Source organism: Ursus maritimus, unplaced genomic scaffold, assembly GCF_017311325.1.
Source record: "Ursus maritimus isolate PB19 unplaced genomic scaffold, ASM1731132v1 scaffold_13, whole genome shotgun sequence".
Taxonomy (NCBI): domain Eukaryota; kingdom Metazoa; phylum Chordata; class Mammalia; order Carnivora; family Ursidae; genus Ursus; species Ursus maritimus.
The window spans coordinates 51,805,374-51,824,036 of NW_024423675.1; the positions used below are offsets into that span (position 1 = coordinate 51,805,374).

General features: G+C 36.4%; 1 protein-coding gene across 1 annotated transcript in view; it reads left to right on the forward strand.

The window, feature by feature from the left end:
- The window catches only part of ADGB (androglobin), a 157,959-nt gene that overhangs the window by 97,255 nt on the left and 42,041 nt on the right, over window positions 1-18,663 (forward strand). Inside the window, exons 21-27 of the mRNA XM_008695018.2 lie at window positions 1,031-1,166; window positions 1,797-1,934; window positions 3,876-3,969; window positions 8,868-9,002; window positions 9,519-9,672; window positions 13,147-13,334; window positions 16,969-17,153. Of these exons, the coding sequence (XP_008693240.1) occupies window positions 1,031-1,166; window positions 1,797-1,934; window positions 3,876-3,969; window positions 8,868-9,002; window positions 9,519-9,672; window positions 13,147-13,334; window positions 16,969-17,153 (1,030 nt within the window). The remainder of the gene's footprint in view (window positions 1-1,030; window positions 1,167-1,796; window positions 1,935-3,875; window positions 3,970-8,867; window positions 9,003-9,518; window positions 9,673-13,146; window positions 13,335-16,968; window positions 17,154-18,663) is intronic.

An 18,663-nucleotide genomic window follows, 5' to 3' on the forward strand; every position in this document is an offset into this window, starting at 1 on the left:
GAAGAAGAGGAGAACCTGGCTAAAAAATCACCTCAAATGGTGTCCCAGGCTCCTTACATAATCCATCAAACACATTACTCCCTGTGGACAAATAAATGGCTAAAAGTAATCCAGCAGCAGTGTGCTGGGCGTGGTGGTTATTCTTAGCGGCATGACTGAATACATGGAATCCCTCAGTATTGCAAGATAAAAACTATGAAAAAACTTGGAAAGAGAAATATTTGCTCTGTTTATGGTCTAAAAACCTTCCATGGGTCCTCTTTGGTAGGATCGGGAAGGAGCCAGCACCAGCACTTACTGAATGGGGGTCGGTGGGTGGTTTGAGTAAAATATCGCAGGGACCAAAGTAGAACGCACTTTAGGCAATGGTGCATCTTCAAAGCTTGACAACATAAAGGACAAAACTATATAGGAAAACACAGATGTTAAGCATTTTCAAAAAGTGATTTGCAAGGTAAGAGTTTGAATATGAATGTTTGCAGAATATTTAACCAACTTATGTAGCTTATTTTATTTTTTCATGTATGTTTCAGTGTGATGTATGACGAAAAAGCTCTGTCTAAATAAATCTAAAAGAGCTTTTTCAGTGGGAAATAAATACTCATAGATGGAAAAAAGAAAGTGATAAAAAGTCTAAGCAGCATCTTTTCTTTTTTGGTAACATATGAAACAATAGCATGTCTTACAGTGGATGGTGTTTTAGAACCAGTGAAATATAGTATTTTACTTGCTTAAGCACAAGGGCCATATTTTTCATCTTACACTATATCTCTTCAGTTATGTTCTGATCGGGTGTACATTATAAACATTGTAGTGATTAAATTTTATTAAATTAGAAATGGTAAGGTGATAAATAATTTTGCTCTCTTCCTGGGTGAGGGAGACCTCAAGAGCTTCTGTTATATTGTGCATCTGAGAAAGATGTATTTTTGCTTTTAGAGTATTTAAAGATCTTTAGAGCCTCTCTGGCCAGATAATGTTATTTTTTTTTTGGTTTAAAAAATGTACTAACGTATTTTATCTTTTTCAGGTTTTTCATATCTCTTTATGGCGCTTAATGAAAAAAACTCAACTAGCAAGACCTCCTCCCAACTTTAAATTTGCATTTCGCGCTATGGTTTTGGATTTGGAGTTACTCGATTTCTCCTTAGAAGAGGTTTCTTTAGGTACCGAATACTTTAGATATTTGTTTGACAAAGGACTTCCTAGCCTTGTAGAAGATAAATAATTTGAGAAAAGCATGAAGTGTTTGTGGACTAGGTAGACTAGATCTGGATCAACAGGTGGGGCATTCTAGCTGTGCTCTGGGAAGCCCACGGTCTCCAAGGATCTGTCGTGTGTCTCCAACTTCACATATTTCCAGGGAAGCCCAGAATTCCCCTATTTTATTTGTTTCTGCCCTGAAAGACTATGAAAGTCACTAACATTTACGGTGTGATTTGAGGAATTCTGGAAAGATGTTCGGATCCAAATAATCCTCCCGTCCCGCTCTCCCTATGCTCTAGTCACGCAATTTTAACATTTTCTTTCAATTTTGAGAGAAGCCCCTTGCTATTTTCACAGAAGAATTAATAGTAGCTCACTCCTGGGTCAATATGTAGTGTTTCCCTTCTCCAGAATGTTTACATTCTAAAAAAAGATCACCTGCAGAGCACGATATTAAATATAAAGACAAATCTATCATGGTGGCACTTGATATGTCAGGGGACTTTAGCAGTTAAAGGCATTGAAAACTGGGGAAAAGATTAAATACGTTAACTTAGCTTTCAGCCCCAAATTTGTTTTTCTCTTTCCAGCGGAATGGGTAGACGTTAAATGCTGTCTACCAGTAAATGATAAAGAATATTTTCCTGAGGAAGTAGCAGCAGTAATTAAAATTCAAGCCATGTGGAGAGGGACTTATGTCAGATTGCTTATGAGAGCTAGAACACCAGGTATCATTTTCCAGTCATTTATAAAATGAACTTGTGTACGTAAGAATGAATATTTGTGTGCTAATGAAAAACATTTTGGAGTTATCTTACTTAATTATTGGGCTAATTCTTTGTAATTCTATAAATATTGAAATTCCTTGAGGTCAGAATACATGTCAGCACACTCACTCTCTTGCTCCCAGAATTTAGCACAATACCTGGCCCAGAGTAAACACACGACAGATACGTGCTGAAAGAAACAATGAATGAATCATTGACTGATCAGCTAGGTCTTCCCAGTCTGTTGTCTTTAAACACAGAGAAACAGTTTTCTCCTCTATGCATCTCCAATGCCTAGCGGAAGGCTGCAGCAGTCAGTTTCAGCTAAGTCATGGACATTTTTATATTTCTAGACCATTTTTCAAAGAAATAAATGAATGAATGAGTAAATGAATGAATGAGCTGGACGAGAGAGGCTTCCATGTGTCCGTGCGGCATACATTTAGATAGCACAGGATGCATTTGAAGTGTATTCTAGCTATTACATCAAATTATCAGTGTATTCTATTAAATCAAGTTACTTATGTATGTATAATAAACTATTTTTGTGAAAAAGTTTATTTTATTTTAGCTTTTTATCAGCTTAGAACACTGTAGAGGCAAAGACTATATTTAAACATTTTCATTCTGCAGTTTTTGTTTCATAAGACGATAGAATTTTTTTTAAGATTTTATTTATTTATTTGAGAGGAGAGAGAGAGAGAGAGCTTGTGAGTGCACAAGTGAGGGGAGGGGCAAGGGAAAGGGAGAAGCAGACCCCCTGCTAAGCAGGGAGCTCAACTCTGGGCTGGATCCGGGGACCCTGGGATCATGGCAGACACTTACCTGACTGAGCCACCCAGGCGCCCTCCAATAGAATTTTTTGAATATATTGAAACATTTTGTTGTAAAGTGTCTCTCTTTGAAGTATTTCATGAGAATAACCAAAATCTTCATCTCAGCAGTGAAAACTACAGATACACAAATGTAAAATAAACTACATTATATAGTTATGTGAGAGAAAAATATAACTGTTGCTTGATTTTGATATTATTCTATTAGTAAAAGCAAAGATAGATCTATCAAATTAAATATATAGTAAAATATACTTTTTGTTGTCCACATATGCTGTGAAAGTTACATTCAAACAGTGATTTTCTTTCTCTTTTTAGACACAAAACCTTGAACAACTTAGTAATGTTTTAATAATATTTGCATATCTCACTCAGTGCATATTTATCGAATAACTTGTGTGCACAGCACTGTTCTAAATTCTGAATTTATTGAAGTCAGTTAAACTGACAGAGTTTCTGCTTTGATGAATCTTGTGTTCTAGTGGTGGTAGACATACAATAGACAAGTAAATATATTAAGATATCAATTTCAGATGCTAGTAAGTACTATGAAGAAATTAAAATAGAATAATTAGGGAAAAAGTCAGTTTCTGACATGTTAAATTTGAGCCACTTACTATGGATTTGCATTGTTCTTACCAAGTCATCTACTCCTAAACCACTGTGGATTATGGGCTTAAGATTTAGTGGGATCCCCATTAGCCATTGTTTTTTAGAAAAATTGGGTGAATTATTTTTTCTGTCATAAGAGCTTTCATAAGGAACTTTTGGTGGGATAAAAGATCTCCTGATGTAAACTCTTTGATGACAATCTTCAATTAGATCAAAGAACACTTTATGGTTTTTAACTGAAGATGAAGGGGAAACAACATAAATCGATGAGCAGAGCTGTGGACTAGAAGCTTATAGCTTTATATTTTAAGCATAATTTTGCTGCTAATAAAGCTTATGACTTTGGATACCAGCTTGTGAATTTCAGTTTCTTTCTCTGTAAAAGGAGGACTTCGAACAAGATGATTTTTCAGGCATCTTACAGTTTTTATATTGCATTTTTAATTATTATTTTTAGACACAAAGGAAAATACCAGTGTTGCAGATACTCTTCAGAAAGTTTGGAGTATACTGGAACTGAATATAGAACAGTACGCAGTTTCTCTCTTAAGGTAAAGCAGTATAATGACATTTCTTTGGCAGTATCTTGGTACCCTTCAAGTTCCTGTTCAAGTACGAACATGCTCCTTGAGTTTTCTTAATCACTGCAGCTGGAAACACCACTTCTCCTGAACTTCCACCGTATTTTATCGGAAGCATTTCTATGGTACTTACTACCTTTGGTTTGTCTTAATCACACTTAACTTAGATTCTAAGTAGAAAACCTCTGAGAAGCAGAGCAAAGTTTCTTGAAGTTTTTATGGTGCTAAGGTGACCAAGGTCAGAGTTTAGGACCTGCTGGGGGAGGGAACTCCAGCAAACAGTTAAAATTGTCAGTTGAAATCCCTAGATGGTAACACTAGAAACAGGGGTAAACCGGAAGTAGACTGAGCCTCAGCAAGAGTGTACTGTAGCCACAAACCATGTCTGAGCAACAGGATGATCGGGACAAAAATGAGAAATTATAAATTATATATATATGTATGTATGTATCTATATATGTATATATTGGTTTAGGAGTAGATGATTTGGTAAGATAGATATATATATATCTCCAGACATATATAAAAGAAGCAGACCCTCTGATGATGTTGGAATTAGCAGGCAAAAATCTTAAAACTTAACTGTAATGGAAATGCCAAAGAAAATTAAGAATAAGGAGAAAATAGATCAAAAGTTTAGATTAATAAAACAGAGTCAAATGACAATTACATAAATGATGATTTTAACAACTGAAATTAAATACTTATTTGTAGGTTTAACAGCAGATTAGTCAGATTGGTGAACTCGGAGATAGGTCAATAGAAAAGTATCCAAACCGAAGCATAGGAGAAAACAAGTGGGAAATAAGAAAGCAACATAAGGGACATGTGGAATATGCTCAGAAAGTCTGTTTTGTCATTATAGCCCCAGACTGTAGAAAGATAATAACTGAGAACTTTCCAAAACTGGTAAAACACATCAACTCATGTTTTCAGAAGACTGCATGTGAACTCCATGCAGAAAGGCTACAAAGAAAAGTATACGTAGACTCACTACAGTCAAACTACTTAAAACAAAGGCCAAAAGGAAAACCTTCAAAGCAACCAGAAAAATAATACATATTATCTTCAAAGGGCAATCAACAAATAGCTACACATAGGAGTAAATTCATGACCTTAGCAATGTAAAATGTAGAAGTGGGTATAAGGTTTTAAAGAGTTCAAAGGTTATAGCATTATTGCAGAAATGGTAAAAGTAATAATTTAGATGAAACTCTAACAGGGGAAAGATGTACTGTATCCTTTCTAGCAATATACTAATGAACTAGCTAGTGAATTTAGGAAGAAATAAGATTAATCTCACAAATCTTCTAGAGAACAGAAAAAGAGGAAACACTAATCAATTCATAATCTTGAATTTAAAAATTCAACAGTGCAGTAAGAAAATGAAATAGTAAACTAATCACCTTCTTGAAATTGCAAACCAATCACCCTTTTAAATAGATGCAAAAAATGTAATAACATATTAATAAATATAAATTAGAATTAAATAAAAAAGATAATGCCTTATAGTCAAGTGGGCCTCTTATTCCCAGATATACAATGGTGGCTTAACATTAGAAGATTTGTCATTTTAATTCAGTACATTAGCAGGGAAAAGGATCAAATCATTTGGTCCTCCAGATAGATTGAGAAAAAACATTTGATAGAATTTAACATAAATTCAAAAAATTTATTTTGTTTTTAGAAAACTTGGACTTTTGGCAAAGAACACTTTTAGAGAAGTCTTTCATTAATATGTTATTGGTATCCAGTATTTTCAAAACTTACTACACACATGATTAGTGGTGAAATTTTGATAGCTTTTTCTTGGGTTTAGAAATGAGACAAAAATGTCTCCCTGATGACTTCCATTCACAATAATCCTGGAATAATTCTGAGAAGGACAAAATGACAATAAAGCAAAATAAAAGTCATTAGGATTTGAAGGGAAAAAGTAAAACCACCACTGTTTACAGATGATATGATTGTATATATAGAAAATATTTTAAAATCTGCAGAAAAATTATTAGAGCTAATGAGAGAATTAAGAAAAATTGCTGGAGACAAGGTCAATATAAAATAACAGTTGGATTTCTCCTTAACAATCAACAAAAAATTATATATGAAAATATACAAAAACGTAAAATAACCTAAAAATAATGAAAAAAATTCACAATGAATCAAATATCAAAATTTTAAATATAGAGAAAATCTAAATCTCTACAGTACTTGCCTAAACCTGAGAGTGAGTGTCTCGTTCCCCTCACCCTGCTCCTGGCCCCGGAAACTGCCGTTACCTAATCATCCAGCTTGACTGACTTTTGCTCCAGAACCTGTTTCTTACTCTTCTAAGATTCCAGTGTACATATACAAAGAAAGAGCACAACTCTTCTTTTCTTTTTTTTCTTTTTTTCTTTTTAAAAGATTTTATTTATTTATTTGACAGAGAGAGAGAGACAGCCGGTGAGAGAGGGAACACAGGCAGGGGGAGTGGGAGAGGAAGAAGCAGGCTCCCAGCGGAGGAGCCTGATGTGGGGCTCAATCCCAGAATTCCAGGATCACGCCCTGAGCCGAAGGCAGACGCTTAAGGACTGAGCCACCCAGGCACCCCAACTCTTCTTTTCTAACTTGGTTTTGCATTGCTGGGAAGATCTCTGGGCCAGATTTATGCCTAATTTTCATTTAAATGAAATGCTAAACACATGAGCTCCCCTGTTAAGGAGTTGGTGTATTTGAAGGTGTAGGTGTATTTGAAACATAGGCAGAACTCCATCAGGGGGCTGGTGCTCCTCTCCATGTGACTTTCCAACATAGCCAAGAACATTTCTTAGAAACTCAGCAAATATCCACTACAAAGGCCATGCTCTTTCAAAGGTTTGAGTTCTACCCCCACATCTATTGGAAGGATGAACCTACGAGGCTGGCTGATCTTTAAATTCAAATAGCAGGAGCATCCCAAGCTACCTCCTCATGTTAGCTGGCATCTCTTTTTTGGTCAAGAGCACGCATCTTTCAGTATAAGACCTAATGCTAAACCCTGATCTACTAATTATCAGATGTGTGACCTGCGGTAAGTCTCTTATCCTCTCTGAATTTAAAATTAAAATTGCATTAATAATATTTAATATTTTATTAATACTATTTAATAAAGGGAAATAATAATTTTAATATAGGGAAAACAGTATCTACCTCATAGTACTATTCTTTTATAAGGGTGTAAAGATAAATTAGGGTAACACAGGAAAAGTACTTAGCACAAACTACAGATTGAGTCATTATAGAATATTAGCTATTTTAAGTATTACTTTATTATTACTACTAAATAGGGAACTTTGAGGTCCTGGAATCTAGACTTACATTCTCACATCTTAAGGAGCAGAACTTTCCCAAGTGAACTTTGGGCAAGGCTCAGTTTACTGATAGAACTTTCCTTCTGTACTAGATCCAAATTTAGAAGAAAATCTTTCAAGTCTGTCAGGAATATTTCTCTGGGTTATTCAAGATATTCCGTATAGTACATTAGGGTTTTGATGGCCCTATATGCATTAGAATTTCCTGAGGCTTTCTAAAGTGTGGAATGTATCATGGGAACAATGACTGGAATACCTCTAAAATCCCTTGCTTATCTTAGAATGGCGGCTGGTCCCATTACAGTCATTTCCCTAGGTAGCCTGTTAAGCTGCTGTGCGGGCTCAGCCAACACCCACATTCGGATTAGGCCAGCCCCCATGTGATTGGCAGTGGTGCTCTGCATTGACAGACCACCAAACTGCAGTTCCCAGTTAGGGCAATCAGGTTATTTTTCACTTGAACTGGGACACTTTTATAAAAGGGACAGAGGGAGCAGTGCTAATAATTATGACAGGATTATGAGTGTAAACCGGACTGCCCCAGGCGAACCAGGATATGTGGTCAATCTTTGTTCTCATAACTCTCCTCAAAAGCTTAAAGCTCTCCCAAATATAAATCTGTCAATTTCTTCCCATCATCAAAGGCCAGTGATCTATTGGAGCATGTGAATCCTATCCCCCATAAGAATCTCCATGGCTTTGCTTTTCACTGATGATACAGTCAAGGCCATTGGCCTCCTGGAAGACAAGAACATCTCTAGATCTACCGAGACCTCTAATACAGAACCATTTTCTATGGCCATTATGGCTTCCATCCCAGCTAATTCCATAGACATTATAGAAAAGACCCTAGATTGTTGGTGCTACTGAAGCTAGATCCAGTTCCTGGTGGTGGAAGGGAAAGAACCTAGAGCATCTCTCCATGACTTCCATCATGTTCTGAATATGCCACAGCCTTCCAGGGGGCAAACATGGAGAAACCTCAACCCATAATTCTTGTAGCCAGTTGCATATACCACACTCTTATGGGCCAGAAATCGCATAGAAGGAAAGCTGACATTCTCCCCTTGATCACAGCCTTAGTTTTTTGTTTGTTTTAATCCTTTTTACAAATCCATTCCTTACTTTAAACTCCATTCTAGTATTGATTCTCACATCAATTCCAGGCCTTGAGTGCCCCCCCCCCCCACCAGTTTTATTGCTACTTTGGCTGTTCCTGTTTTCCTACCCTTATAGTTTGAACTTCGGTGCTGATTTCCCACCCATAAACTGTAATTACTTTCTTGATCATGAATTAAGTTCTCCTTTGACTGAGAACTTCAGATAACTTAAAAGACCTTTGAGAGCCATCTTTCATGGTTGACCTGGAATGGGTATCCCTTACCTGGGTGCCATGCACTATGAACCCCACAACCTTTGATCAAGGACTCAACAGACTGTACTATTTTATGTTATTTTGCCTTCTTTTTTTGTAAATAAAATTTATTTTAAAAGTTGCCTTTGCCATTGGAACTTAAATTATTTTTACATTTCTAGACTGATGTTTAAAAGCAAGTGCAAGTCTATTGAATCTTATCCATGCTATCAAGATGAAGACACTAAGATTGTTTTTGCTGACTATACCGTGACTTATGCAGACCAGCCACCAAGTACTTGGTTTATAGTATTCAGGTGAGGCTATCATAAATCGGCATATGATGTCATCTTTAAATGGCATGCAGTAGTCATATGTATAGAGTCTTATTTATGGTACTAGTGAAAGTATGAACGGATAGGTTGTTTTCACAACTTAGCACTTCTTCTGCATCGCTATGCATAAATGAGATTACAGGAATTTTTACCCATGTTTCTTTAAATAAAATATGAAGAATGTGAAGTTAATTATTAGTATTTTTATGAATATGATAAAGGTAATATAATAAATTGATGTGCTATCAGTATAGAAAAATCATTTATTTTTCGAGCAATATCATATTAGGTAAAAGTGACAAATTACTTATAAAATAGGATTTCTTCAAGGGTTTGCCTTTACATGACAAAATAGTATATTAATAATTTTAAAAACCATTATGTATACCTTGTAGTTATTTGAAACTTTAAACTTACTTTTTTATTTCTTGCCTGAAATGTAATTTCAAACTGTCTTTGATTCATGTCAAGAGGAAGTTCATGTTTTTGTAATTACAGAGAAACATTTTTGGTTCCTCAAGATGTGATTTTGCTTCCCAAAGTATACACTACACTTCCGGTCTGCGTGCTCCACGTTGTTAACAATGACACAATGGAACAGGTGCCAAAGGTGTTCCAAAAAGTGGTGCCTTATCATTATACCAAGAATAAGGTAGGTGCACAATTTATTCTCCCTTTTTGATAGACTGGCCGTGAGAAGCCAGCATCTTAGTAAGATTCCAGGAGAAGGTAGAGCAGATGTGCTTTTCAACCTACTTAACAGAGGAAGAGGGTCCTGGTCTTTTTCTGTAGAAGTCCATTTATTTGACAGCCCAAGGTACTTAATGTGAGTGCTAGAAAATTCACCTCTCAGCTCTCTTTTTTCTTCTCTCCGAAGAAAATATGACAAAAGGAAAGCATTGGAAATTCCTATTAAAGTCATAAAATCGTACAAACCCTTAAAATGGAAATGGAGGTAAAGGGCTCATTTAGTCCTATTCTTCAATCAAATCAGCTGGTTGTCTCAGTTTCCTGCTGGGTTTTTATTCCATCCCTAAGTATTTCAGGAGATTGTGATTACACGACCACTCACCACCCATCACCCCCAGTCTTTTCTAGGGCTACACAGATTCCTTAAAAAGCACTTGGCGCATTACTCCTGCTGCCTGATAGACCCTGATTTCTGATGATCCCACTCAAATCAGGTTGACTCTCTATTTGAATCATCTTTGTGTTTTTGGTTATTTCCCCTAAGAGGGAAGCGTAACAAAAGGCAGCACACACCTACACTGCAAACTGGGCGATTTGCTTTGACTCTGATCTTTCATTCTTTACCTCCCTGGGTTCGAATATTTCATTTTTCTCTTTGGGCTATGGTTGTAATTGACTTTCAAAGTTCATTTCAGCCCATGATTCTGTGCATTATTTTGCACAAATTAAGACATACCTATCTAATGAATACTGGTTTATAGGAAGGAAGGATAAATTTTAAAAAATATTAACTCTGTAAAAAACCTAATAGCTCTTTTGAGTTGTTTAAGAGATTTTTTTTGAATGAGATTTAAAAATTTTTTAAGGCTTGGAAAGGTTTTGGGATGCCTGGGTGGCTGTCGGTTAAGTGTCTGCCTGTGGCTCAGGTCATGACCTGGGATCGAGCCCTTCATCAGGCTCCCTGCTTATCGGAGAGTCTGCTTCTCCCTCTGCCTCTGCTGCTCCCCCCTGCTTGTGCTCTCTCTCTCTCTCTCTCTCTCTGTGTCTCTCAAATAAATAAATAAAATCTTTTTTAAAAAGACATGAAAGACTTTTAAGATTTCATCGCAACTCTTAGTTGCAATAAATGAGAGCAGTTTTAGATTCATAGCAAAATTGAGAGGAAAGTACAGAGATTTCCCATATACGCCCTGCCTCCACATGTGCACAGCCTCCCCCATTATCGACAAGCCCCACCAGAGTGGCACATTTATTATGTTGATCATCTTATATTGACGCATCATAATCCCCCAAAGTCCATAGTTTATATTACGGTTCACTGTTGGTGTTGTACATTCTATGGGTTTGGACGAATGTAAAATTACGAGTGTCTGTTATCATGGTATCATAAAGAGTGTTTTCACAGCCCTAAAAATCCTCTGAGTTCCACTTGCATATTCCACCTCCCCAACCCCTGGAAATCCCTGACCTTTTTACTGTGTCCATAGTTTTGCCTTTTCCAGAATGTTGTACAGTTGGAATCACATACTGTGTAGTCTTTTCAGATTGGCTTTTTTCACTTAAAAACATGCACTTGAGATTTTTTCCGTGTCTTTTTATGGTTTCACAGTTCATTTCTTTTTAATAATAATTATCCACTGTGTTCATGTAGCAAAGTTTATCTACCTATTCACCTATCGAAGGACATCTTGGTTGCTTCCAAGTTATGGCAATTACGAACAAAACACCTACAAACGTCTACGCACAGGTTTTTATATGGACATAAGTTTTTGACTCATCTGGGTAAATACCAAGGAGCACTATGCCTAGACTGTATAATAAGAATATGTGTAGTTTTGAAAGAAACCACCAAACTGTCCTTCAGCGTGTCTGTACCATTTTCCATTCCCACTAGCAGTGAACGGGAGTCCCTGTTGCTCTGTATCCTCATCAGCAGTTGGCATTTCCGGTGTTAGGCATCTGGGCTACTGTACCAGGAGTGTAGCGGTAACTCACGGTTGTTTGGGTTTCTCTGATAATATACAATGTGGACCATCTTTTTGTATGCTTATTTGCCATCTGTATATCTTCTTTGGTGAGATGTCTGTTAAGAATTTCAAACTAGGCTGTTTGTTTTCTTATTGTTGAGTTTAAGGAGTTTTTGCATATTTTGGATAACAGTCCTTTATTACATGTGTCTTTTGCAAATATTTGGATATTGTGTTACTGTTGCTCAGGAGTCTTGTAGTTGTTTAGAATAGTCGGGTTCTCTCTTAAAACCCTACCACTGGTTTGGTTTTAGACTTTCACTTAGCAATATCTATCCCACCATTTTATAACTCTTTTTTTCCCCTCTCAAACTTATTCTCTGAGCCTAGACAAACACAAAATCAGAGTCATGTGATTTTATTTTGCTTCTTAATGCATTAGTACTACAAGCTCAAAAAATAATGAGAACAACAATAAATCTGTGCATTATACCTTACAAATAAAAATACCTTAGTATACATGATTCATCTTCCTTTATTTCCTTGCCTCGAACATAATGTTAAAAAGTCCTTATTGGTGTTGCAATTCTCATCTCATTATGGGTATTGTAATTCTGGGTAATATTCCTAGATGTTTATTGCATGTGTTGAATTCATTCTGTCTAATGTATTTCTAGTTTTTGTTTCTGAAAATCTAAACATATCAGAGAGCTTCCTTTGCATCAAAATCAACTAGAATGCAAGTCTATATTTTTCTTCCTTATTAGAAGTGTCTGGAATTATAAACTCAGAATTACTTTGAACTTTTGTATCTCATTACGATGTCATGCTCTTGCTTCACGCACATTTTCGCTATATGGCTATCCAATTATGTAGAACCAAGTTATTACCCACTATGATGTTATCCCAGCTTTCTTACTGCTTCCTTTCCCCAACCTGAAAAGCTCATCTCCTTACTCATATCTGGGTTCCCTGGAACCAGATCTGCTGTTAACTTGATAGCTTTATCTGCTACTTGTCACCCCAAGGGAACTACATGTCTATAAATGCTTCTGCTTTTCTCATCTTGTGTTTAAAAAACAGGGATATCAGGGAGGAAGTTATCGGGCTACTCCAGGGTGATGCAATGATAAAAATCCACCTTAGCGAGCATTAGAAGAATTGGAAGAATTAGAAGACTTGGAAGAAAATGTAGCTACCATCTGTCAGAGTTACGCACTTTGTGTTATAGCTTGAAAACCACACAAACAAAAGTGTTAGGAGTTACTCGTTTTCTCTAAAAACATGTAAGATGCACTTTCTAAGAGGTATTTCAAAATGTAATGCTAGTGATTTTCATTTATCAAGAGATCTTGGAATCTTTACATATATCAAGATAATAAAGCATTTTAGTACTGCGAAGCCATATGTTGTACTTTGAAAGACCAGTAACAGCATGTCTTACTTCTGTCTAATTCTCTTTCCTCTAGAAAGGCTACACATTCGTGGCTGAAGCATTTACTGGTGACACATATGTACCATCCTCACGATGGAAACTGCGCCTCATTGGTTCCTATAATCCACTCCCATGCCTATCTCGAGAGTCTCCATGCAATACTTTCACCATGAAGGAAATCAGAGATTACTACATACCCAATGATAAGAAAATTTTATTCAGGTATAAGTATATGACAGAAAGGAAATGCCTCAAATTGGCATTTTTTGCAACCAGTTGGGTGTTGACACATTGTCCGTCAGTGACCATGGCTATAGAGTTGGGCCTCTAGATACGCACAGGGCTCTGGGCTTGACCACAGTTAACTATTAATATATGAAAATATTATTAAGGAAGTAAAGGTCACCTGTAATCAAACAACCTAGAAACAATCACTGTTAGTATCCTGTTGTATTTTCTTATGGTGTTTTTCTTCTAGTCACAGCTTAACATGATTAAAATCATAACGTAATTAAGTTTTGTAATCTGACCTTTTTACTTAGCATTATAGTATGCACATTTCCCAGTGCCATTAAGACATTTTGTGACCTGTTTTTCATGATTACATAGTAATCATTTGTAGGAAAATACAACAATTTACTTTGGTTATTTTACAAACTTTCCATTTCTACTTTTCTATAGTATTAATAGAGATGTGATAGGCATATTTTACTGTACATATTAAAGTAAATTCTTGATTATTGTCTAAAGATTTATTGTTTTAAAGAGATTGTATGTTTTAAAGATTGCATATGTATTGGCTAATTTGTTTTCTAAAGAAACACCTAAGTCTATTTGACAATATATGCACAAATATAATTTATTGTATTCTGGCTAATTTTCCCCTCTAATTCTTATTTATTTGTATTTTAAAACTTTTTTTTTCTTTTAAAACACATGCACACATTTTTGTAATGTAAAATAACAGGTAGTGAAATTAAATTACGGAACAATATATACAGTATATCCCAAGCATATGTTTTTGTTTATATATTTGTTTATGTATTTTATGTGTAGGTGAAAGTTTAGAGAAAATACTGAAAGAAAACACATGCACTGAGGGTAACAGAGGGGCAGAAAATTCTCTTTTTAATCTGTCTGCTTCTTGTCATATGTCTGCACATTGGCTATTAGAAAGAAAGCAAGGAAAGAAGTGGGAGGGAAACATACCAGTAATTAAAAATAACAACTGTGATAAGATATTTTAACTACTCTGATAGGAAGCCACTGCATCACACTGCAAGGCCACTAATAGGAAATAAGTAATATTTAACCCAATATCCAAATTAGTCCCAGAAGCTGGTCCTGAAGCTGTCAAGCTTGGTGGGAGGAAGTTGAGGAGGGAACTGCTTTATGAGCAAATGTGAAAGTTCAGAAATTAAGGAGTGTGTGACCTTTTCAGAGAAGTGAAGACATTTGTTTGCAAAGTGGGGCTCTAGGGGGCTATGGCAAGGGTAAGGCCAGAGAGGCAGGCAAAGCCCTTTCCTGAAGGGCTTCATAAGGCAAGAGATTTAGATTGTACCTGAGAGGCAAAACATGCTTTGAGGAGTTTTAAGAGAAATGGCCATAATAGACTTGTATTAAGACATTATACATGCAAAGCATGAATTGAAGAAAAAATATATTTTAAATATAATTTTTAAGAGCAGAAACGTTGTTAGAACCATATTATTGTGAAATTATATATAATCATAAAAGTTATAGAATGTGGAAGGGGAAAAAAAACCTCAAAAGGCTGCAGTGTGTTGAATGGATGAAGGGCAGCGTAACTGGAGATGGGGGAGCCAGACAGGAGGAAGCTTTGAAATAACCCAGGTGCGTGCTGGTGGCCACCTGGAGCCGGTCAGTGGATCTGTTTGCTCCTGCTGCCGTAACAAAATCCCACAAACTGGCAAAGTAGGTGGCCTCAGCAACTGAAATCAATTGTCTCATAGTCTCATGGTTTTTGATGCCAGAAGACTGAAATCGAAGTATTAGTGGGGATGGTGCCTACTGAGGGCTGTGAGGGACAAGCGATCCCATGCTTTCTCCTAGCTTCTGGGGATTTCTGGTAATCCCTGGTGTTCTTTGACTTATAGACTTACCGCCATGATCTTTGTATTCACCTTCATTTGGCATTCGCCCTCTGTGTCTCTGCTTTCAAACTTCCTGTCTCATAAGGGTATCTATCAGTTATATCAGATTAGGGCCCACCCTAATGACCTCATGTGAACTTGATTCCTTCAGACAGACCCTGTCTCCAAAAAGGTGACATTGTGAGGTACTGCAGGTTCTCCAGGTACTGGACTCCAACACAGCTTTTATGGGGGGACACAACTGAACCCATAATAGGCAGTGACAGTGGATCTGGAGAGAAGTGAAAGGGTTTTAAGACACGGAGGAAGTCAAATCGACAGTCCTGTTTGGTTGGGACTCCTGGGGACTGACTTGGGATCAGCTGGACAGTAAGTGTCCTTTACTTAGATAGTAGTTACAGGGGAAAAAACCCATTTGCAGGTTGGGCAATAGGAAGGCAATTCGTTCATCTTTAGATGTTAATTATAGGTAGGTCAGTGAAACATCCAAGTTATATTGCATATGGAGTTGGGCTGGAGACACAAATCTGGGAACTATTATTCTGTTTGTGCCCATGGAAATGCCCAGCAAAGTTTGTACCATGACAGTCAGACCTGAAGAATATTAAGATTCTCTGACGGTTATGGGAATGTCAATGGGAGAGAAGTCTAAAAAAAAGCCAACCAAAATAGAAGGCAGAGAAGTTGTCACACTTGTGGGAGAAGTTTTTGAAGAAGAGGAAAATGAGGGTTGACTCAACCTTGTCAAATTCTCCCGAGACGTCAAGAAAGATGAGAACTGAAATTTCAGAGGTGACAAGCTGCTGGAAACTTGCAAGAGCAAGGTTAGCACTTTGATTGGCGGCTGAGTAGAGTGTTGTGAGCCAATAGGAAGAGATGAGGTTGTGGACACTGGCAATCAATAACTCTCCTTTGATGCCAACCTGGGGAGGAGTGAAAAAATCAGCAGAGGCTAGACCTCAAGGTTGGTTGAAGGTTTTTTTTGTTGTTGTTAGTGTTTTTGGTTTGTTTTGCTTTGATTTCTTTGTTCAAAGATGGGTGAGACCTGCACGTGTACAAAAACCAATGACAAGGAGGAATAAAGGAGGGGAGATTTAAAATACAGGAGAAACGTGATATTTAGAAAAGCAAATTTCTAGAGAAATTGAAAGTTTATCAGGTCCTGAGCATTTGTGAGGATTCACCTAAACTAGGAAAAAGAACCCCAACAAGATAAAAAAACAAACAAAACAAAACCTCTTTGGTTGCATCAAGGGAGGGGTTGGGATGGTATTATACTGTAAATTTTGTCTTTTTGTAAAGATTTCTAACTTATGTGGTAAAGGTTGAGAGTACTAATTTTGATTTCTCTGTATTTTTATGAATCAAAGAAACATGGTAACAGTGAAGCTTTGAAGGATGTTGCCAGTTGTCCAACTGGAGAGGAGGGTATAATAGGAAGATTTTGCATGTCCATAGTTTGCAGATCTATCATGTTTTATAAGTGTTTATCATCTCTAAACAAAAGTTACATTTCCTGCTTGGGATATGATGATAATAAATGTCCTATGCCTTTCATTTTAGATAGCATATTAAGATCTTTTGTCAAAGTCTATAATAGCAATAATGTTTCCAGGATTTGGGTCAATTTTACACAATGGATTTATTTTTAGATTATCATATCAGCAGATTATACAGTTTCCTTTACTGACTTGAGGGAAAGATCAATAAACTGCTTATAAGTCAAATGTTTTTCTTTATAGGTATTCTGTTAAAGTTGCTTTACCGAATCCTGTTACGGTACAGGTACGCACATCCAAACCAGATGTATTCATCAAGCTACAGATCTTAGAAAATGAGGAAATTATTGTCAGCTCCACTGGGAAAGGGCAAGCTATCATCCCAGCTGTTAACTTCTTGGGGAGTGAAAAAGTTGTGAGCTCCCAGTGTGAGTGTGCCTTTTGCTTTTTTAAATGTGTTATTTAGATCCATAAATAAGTATTTATGTTTATGTAACTGATTTTAAAATATTTTATTTAAGGTAAAATAGCAAATAAGCATTTCCATCTGTAAAACTTGATATTATAGTAAAGCCTTTTAAAAAACTATTGCATTTGTGTGTCAGATTAGTCTCTGAAGATCAACAGATTGCTATAATTCTACCTTGAAGACTGTCTTATTACATGAACCTTCTTAGAATTCTGAATAAGAAATAACATTTTTTATTATTTTGAAAGAATTTTTTACTGTTCTTTTATCCCTAATTCATTATTTTTAGAAAATTTTCTATTAAAATTGACAGAAACTTTGAAATCATTACTTTCAATGTAATAGTCACAAGAACTATTAATTAATAAGATAAAATTGTTTCTGAAATAATGGAAAACAGAGATACTGAGATACAGACTCAGTTATTTTAATAATGATTCTGACCATAAAAATAATACATTGCCCAATGTAGAAAATTTTGAAACAGAAAATTGTAAACAAGAGAACAGGAAATCCCTTTACTTTTCCTGAATTCTGCCGCTATGTTTTTTTTTTTTTAATAATTTGTTATATCTTTTTTTTTTTTTTAAGATTTATTTATTTATCTGGGGCACCTGCGTGGCTCTGTCGGTTGGATGTCTGCCTTCAGCTCAGGTCATGATTCCGGATCCCAGGATCCAACCTTGTGCCGGGCTCCCTGCTCAGCAGGGAGCCTGCTTCTCCCTCTGTCCCTCAACCCGCTACTACTCTCTCTCTCCCAAATAAATAAATAAAATCTTAAAAAAAAAAGGTTTTTTTATTTATTTGAGAGAGGCAGAGTGTGCATACAGGAAGTGGGGGGCAGGTAGAGGGAAAGAGAGAGAGAATCTCAAGCAGACTCCCCGCTGAGTGCAGAGCTCTACACAGGTCTCAATCTTACAACCCTGAGATCATGACCTGAGCCGAAATGAAGAGTCAGACGCTTTACTAACTGACCCACCCTGGTGTCCCTAAATAATTGATTATATCTTACAGTTGACCTTTGCATAACAATTTGTAGCCAGCATCCTTCCTGAACTCTCATTCCCAATAGTACTTATGTTGCTTATCTTAAGTGTATAAGCAAATTACTAAAAATAACTTTCTACTTGTGTTCTAATATTTGAATGTTTCTTTTCTTTTTTTTTCTTTTCAGTCTTTTTTTAGAATAGATGCACCCAAAGCAGGGCTCTCTTTATTTTTTCTTAGTAAGCCTGTAAACAATGTGTGAGTTGTCATTGTAGCCTAGGGATATTCCCTTCCAGTATGAGTAAGAATTTGGAGGACTAGAGAATTGAAGACCTCACGCTGTAATGGCCTAGGGAAGTGGGAAATGCACTACATTAGATTAGGAAGGCTGAGCTTGAGTGCAATTGCAAATTAAGCAATTGTTTTGATCCTGTCTCCTTTTCTCCCATTATTTGCCCTTCATCCCTGAATATACCCAGGGT